Here is a 5,943-nt window from a genome sequence, read left to right on the forward strand (position 1 = left end):
GACAATACAGGTTCCTAGAGTCTCCAAAATATACTACTAGCTATAGAGTTACTTTAACAGCTATCTTCAAAAACCACTGATGACCCATCCTAGTAATACATACATTACTTCTAAATTTTCAGGAAAAAGGAAAACTCTTTGAAGTCAGTTAAATGTTTGCTTGTGTTCATATTAACTGCTGCTACAGTGAGTGATTTCATTATTCCCTTTAAATTCTGAGATTTTCATAAGCTAAAATAGCAGATGAGGGCCCATGTAATACCAATTTTCTCACACAATAAGGGCATGTTTTTAGTTACTCCTTTGCAAAGTTTGTGACAGAAGGAAGAGCCTTTCAGAATTCCCTAGCTCTACTGAATATGAAAGACAAAAAAAGATAGTAACCAATACTGTACTTTTTAAAAGATTTCTGTAAACATTTTGCATGGTGTTTTAATAACAGTACAGCTTTTGCTTTTAAACCTTGCAGAACTAAGAACTCTGTACAAAAAAAAAGTTTTAATAGTAACTTTTTGTACTTTTAATTATTGCACCACAAGTTGAAAAAAAGTTGAGAATTAAGTCCTCACACTTGGCATACTATTAAGTGACATTTTAAAAGTAAATGGAGTATTTCAAAAGTTTTAGCCAAAATGGTATCATTAGGGGGAAAAAGGGGGAAAAAAGGCTTTATGCTATTTTAAGAAACATTGGCTAATTCTATGAAGAATTTTAGTTATAGAAATACGGTCTTTTTCAAAGCACTAATGGAAAAGTTTAACATGGAACTTGGAAGAGCTGTAGAAAAAAAGTGCTTATTCTATAAATTAGGTTAGCAATACACTCCAGCATACTTTGTCCAACATCTTTAATTCCTTGTTGCTCAGTGGATTTATGCTTTGTCTAATTACAGCAGATGAATCAGGTACAGTTTTAGAATCAACTTCCCTATGGTTGTAACTTGCTTCATTTAAGTAAAGATGATGAACCACCAAATTCATACTCCAAGAAGAGAAGAGGTCTTTAATGATGGCCAGCACCAGAGGACTCTGAAACAAAGACATGATTTAGACTGTTCAAACAGTAGAACAGATCAATTCAGGAATGTAGTTTAGAACCTAGAACAGACAACTGTATCTACATCACAGCACAGGAACTGGCAATTTCAACTGCCCTGTCAAATAAAACAAAACCTTCAAACTACTTACATAAACTCAGCCAACACTAAAAATCCTCTTTTGCAAGTTTTAAAGCACTATTATAGGCAAACATCCATTCTTCCTCAGTTTTGGTATGTTTTTTCCTAAATCAAAGTTTATTTATGCTATTATCCTTAAGTCTTCTGGGCAGTATTTTCACTAATTACACATTTAAGCATGTAAATAATGTTTGCATATATAAATTCAAGTGGGAGCAAATGGGCTACCTATCATTGTGCAGAAAGTTAAGTGAGATGTAGCAGCTCATGAAAAATTAAATTCCAGTGTGATGTTAGAAGAAACTGTCCATAAGTATCTAAATACTATTTCATAGAAGATATAAAAACACAGGTACAAGTTTAAACTTCTTAGTTTCTTGACAGCTAAAATAGCAGCTACTCTTAAGACTGAGATTGAAATTTAAGTAATTCCATTAAATGGTTGTTATTTAGAAGAATTCCTCCCCATGCCCCCCTAGTCAAGGCATACAACTTCCATTCTACTCCTAACACCTATGCAAAGGACAATTAAAGACAGAGATAGTATCTGTGCAGATTCAGATGTTTCTAGGTTATAAAACCATCAATACAACCAAACCTACATATTTTGAAGTAGTTTTAAAACATTTTCTAAATCCCTAACTTAAACCCCAAACTTACATAAAATACGATGAACTAGTTTTTACTGCACTCAAAAAAATACAACAGGGTACTGGATATTTAATACTTACTATCTGCCACTGCTTTTTTGCCTGGAGAAAAAAAAGCAAAAAAAAAGTTGAACAATGACAATTAAAAAACATATGTCCTATTTATTTTTTGCAGATAATTTTCTATTAATTATACTACTTATGATTTGCTTATTTAGCTTGAACAAGATTTAACAAGTGTGCAACATGTACTTTTCCATGGTGTCAGTAAACATTATGTTGATTTTTTAAGTCATTTGTTTTTAGTTAACCACGACTCCATGCATTTAGAGACTGTAGGATCAAGATTCCTACTGTAATCCAAAAGAAACATACACAGAACGATACTTTTACATAATATATGGGTTTATATACACACAACATACTGATGTTAAACTGAAGTGAAAGAATACAGTTTGCTTTAAAATAAGTAAAATAGCTTATTTTACATTCCTGTTGTAATTGTTCTACTAAAATACTGATTCACAGTGATCACACAAAAATATATGGAAAAAAATTCTTCAGAAGCAAGACAGTAATAAGAGGTTGTACAAGCTCCACGCTTGGTAATATTATGAATAAGGCCATGAGCAACCTGATCTAACTAATTAAAGCAGTGGTTTTGGACCAGGTGAGTTCAAGAAATCCCTTCCCATCTAAGTTATTCTAAAATATACTTTTCTATAAATGTATGTATTATTTGCAAAACTGTTCCCCAAACTACGGAAAGGGCTACAACTATTAAAAGCTATTTTCGCTTTAAAATAATGCTTAGCGTACAGTTGCTCCATATCAAGGTTTTGGCCCTTAAAACCCTACACCACCACATCTATTATCTAAATTATAAATAAAAATAAAAGCAGCATGACATGAACACAAACTTTTAAGTCTGTCAATTTTGAATTCTTGAAGTTAAAGCAAAAGTGAAACTACTTTTTTCTTCCTCTGGCTGTTCAACTGCTTATATTTATTTAAGCTTGTAAGTGTAGTGCAACAGTTTTGGATATGCTACGAGTTATTTGGACAAAGCTCAAGTAACGTTGAGGTAACATCATTCAGCTGTTCCCACAGCAAGGGGTTTCCTTCCCTGTCAAGTTTATCTACAGGTTATAAGATTTCATTGTTCATAACAGCTAATAAAGGATTTGACTTGCAACTTTTTCAGCATAGTCCAAATTGAAGAACAGGGCCTTTAAGACACTGTAATCTCTTGTACCCTTCTGTTTTGGGGGACGTGGTCCACTCAAATTTATTATTTTTACATTAGACTTTCTGTTTCTTCCTGTGAGAAAGTGATCCAATGTCATGCAGTAACACACACTTTAATGTTCAATGATGCACCCCCCATTTTGAGGTGCATCAGCCCAAAATAAACCAAGTGCTTTAATTTTCACAAGTTCACATGGGAAAACCTTTTAAAAACTGTATTTTTTTTGCATATTTTGAGAAAAACCTCAAAACCATAGGGATTCTAAAAAAATTTCTAATCAAAGTTAGTTCTAGTTCAGAACAGTCTTACATTCCCCTTTTGTGACAAATCTACAGAAGTCTCTGGCTACATTGCAAGTTAGATGTGTGTTTTTAAGAACAATTCCTACATTACCTGTCTTCATAATGTAGGCACAGTTACACTGGTATTTGAATATTTTGTTAGTGTAACCTTCTACAGTGAGCATATTAAAACTTGTAATTTTTTATAGCAAAGACCTGGCCTTAAGTAACAGTGTTAATTTATTATTTGCTGAATATTTTCAATGAGTGATTTCTAACTGTTAAGGATATTCTCATCTATAAACCATATCTACAAAGTAACACCCGATGAAGACTATAATATATAACTTACCACCATATGAAATCTTGTAATAGACATAAGCAGTTAATGCTACACCAACCCATATTTCTTGGTACACAGTGGTGAAGTACAATTTCATGGCTCTCAATGACTTTGGAAGCATTGCCTGCACCATCTGAAAAGTACAAGAAGTTTTGTCATGGTGAGTTTTGCAACTGTATTCCTACCTGCTATATTTTTAGTATATATATACATATAAATACTTATGTATATACACACTCCTGATACAGATCAGCAGCAGTTTACAGATTAAAAAAAATAATCCCAAACTCGCAAAAATACTTATTCCAAAGCAAAGCGATGAACATTCAGAGTTAAGGTTACAATTTAGGGGCTATAACAGTAAAATATAATAAATTACAGCTGATTAAAGGGTTCCAAGATGACTCAATGGAGCATTTACAGAGTAGCAATATCTAGGCTTCTCTCTCCCTATCAGTGACAGTTTTTAATGTTTCCAGATTCTCTCAGGAAGAAGGCCTCATTCCAGACAAGGCAGAGTGGCTCCTTCCTTGCACTACCAGTTAAGTTTCCCTTTCTCCTCCACAGCTGTCTCTCCCAACATGGTAATTTCTACTCAAAATAGCAAAATGAATGATGTTAAGCTACTGAATTAATGATTTATCATGAATATTTTACTTTCAAAATATGACCCAAGAGAAGAAGCCTATCATTTTTTTCTTTCTGTGCAGCTTTGTTAAACAGAAAACTGCAAGATGTTTTAAAATAAAGCTTACCCTAACTCTCATGCAACATGTTAGTACACATTTGTACCACACTGTGCTGAAATACTACAAGTTCTACTGTCTTTCATACAGCACTTCAATAAAGTCACTATTTATGCTTATTACAAGCCAATGAAGCCAGCTATATATACCTATAGACTATATATATTATAAACCAGAGTCTCAGGAAAGAAAAGCAGATTTAAACCTCTATGAGGTAATGCTTACTTACTGATCTGCCATTAATAAATGCAAAGCATCCTTTGGCAAGCATCAAAGAGAAAAGGATGCAAGGGCAGCCAATGTCAAAACAACTGCAAAAATCTAGATGCTTCTTAAAAGAATGAAAGCATGTCCATAGTAATTATGTATAATTATAGACAAACCCACAATTATCTTTATTTATTCATGGACAGACATTTTAATCCAATTTATTACTGTGGACAGATTTCCTGAAACAGTGTTGTGTTTCCACCAATACTATTAAGACCACTGCACCTCCCCTAAAGTTCCCAGTATTTGTAGTTTCAGGTAAGTAGTGCCATACTAGCAGTTGTTCTACTACAGCAGAGTATGAGAACACACTGACAAACAAGGAGACTGAATACAAAGGATGGAAAGGATTTTCCCACCACTACAAAACACAGAGCATAAGCAAATGCTATTTCCAACTAACGCCCTACTAAAACCCCGCGCAGATCTTTCCCCAAGGCCTCGGAGGGCCCGACGTCGTTCAGGCCTTCGTTCTGATATCACGAACAAGGGTGAGTTTGCTTCCTCGCTAACCTCCGCGCTACGACCCCACGGCAGCGCCAGGAACCTGCGCCCGCCCGCGGCCTGACCCGCGGCCCCCTCCGCACGGGGAGCGGGCGGGTAACGGCCGAGCTCGAGCGCCGCCGCCCCTCCCCCTTTCCCAGGCCGAACCACAACCATCTCCCCGAGACGCCCCTAAGCGACGCCCGCCTCGCTCGGGCCGAAACTCACCGTTAACGCCGGGAGCGCGGGGGATGCCTCCGAAGGTCACCGAGCACGGACAGCCTCCGTTACCGCCGCGGGGGATGCTGGGAAAGGACGCGCCAAAGAGCGGCGACAGCCGGCCGAGAGAGCCCCCGCCGCCGCCGCGCAGCGCCCCCTACGGCCGCGGAGGACGAGAGCGCCCCCACACCCCGGCTTCGAGGGCCGGCCCCAGGGGCGCGCCGCCGCACCTCACGACCCGGTGTGCGGGGGGAGCGGCCTCGCTCTACACGGAGGTCCCGCCAGGCCCCTGCGCCCCCTCAGCCGCCCCAAGGCTTTGACCGGCTCCCGCAGAGCTCACGTCTCTGCGGAAACCCACACCCGGGCCCAGGGCCCCGCTTCCCACGGTCTTTTGCCCAATCCACACCTCGCTTCTGTTTCCTGAGAAGCAACATAGCGAGTGTCCCGTGTAAGGACAATGCCGGGAAGGGCCTGTTGTGAGTCTTTTTCTAGCGTGTTGCTTAAGAAATCGCTTGTCCCGGAAAA

The 5,943-nt window shown here is 38.3% G+C and overlaps 1 protein-coding gene across 1 annotated transcript; it reads right to left on the minus strand.

Annotated features, from left to right (window-relative positions):
* Positions 1–830: 830 nt before the first annotated feature.
* On the minus strand, positions 831–5,575 carry ATP5MJ (ATP synthase membrane subunit j). The gene is made up of 4 exons (XM_056346714.1): positions 5,428–5,575; positions 3,710–3,833; positions 1,909–1,929; positions 831–1,028 (listed from the first exon to the last, which is right to left on the minus strand). Exons 2-4 carry the CDS (start codon positions 3,831–3,833, stop codon positions 1,003–1,005), a joined length of 171 nt encoding a protein of 56 aa, XP_056202689.1. The 5' UTR covers positions 5,428–5,575; the 3' UTR covers positions 831–1,002.
* Between the last annotated feature and the right edge of the window lie 368 nt (positions 5,576–5,943).

The sequence above is a fragment of the Falco biarmicus genome, chromosome 7 (assembly GCF_023638135.1).
Source record: "Falco biarmicus isolate bFalBia1 chromosome 7, bFalBia1.pri, whole genome shotgun sequence".
Lineage (NCBI taxonomy): Eukaryota > Metazoa > Chordata > Aves > Falconiformes > Falconidae > Falco > Falco biarmicus.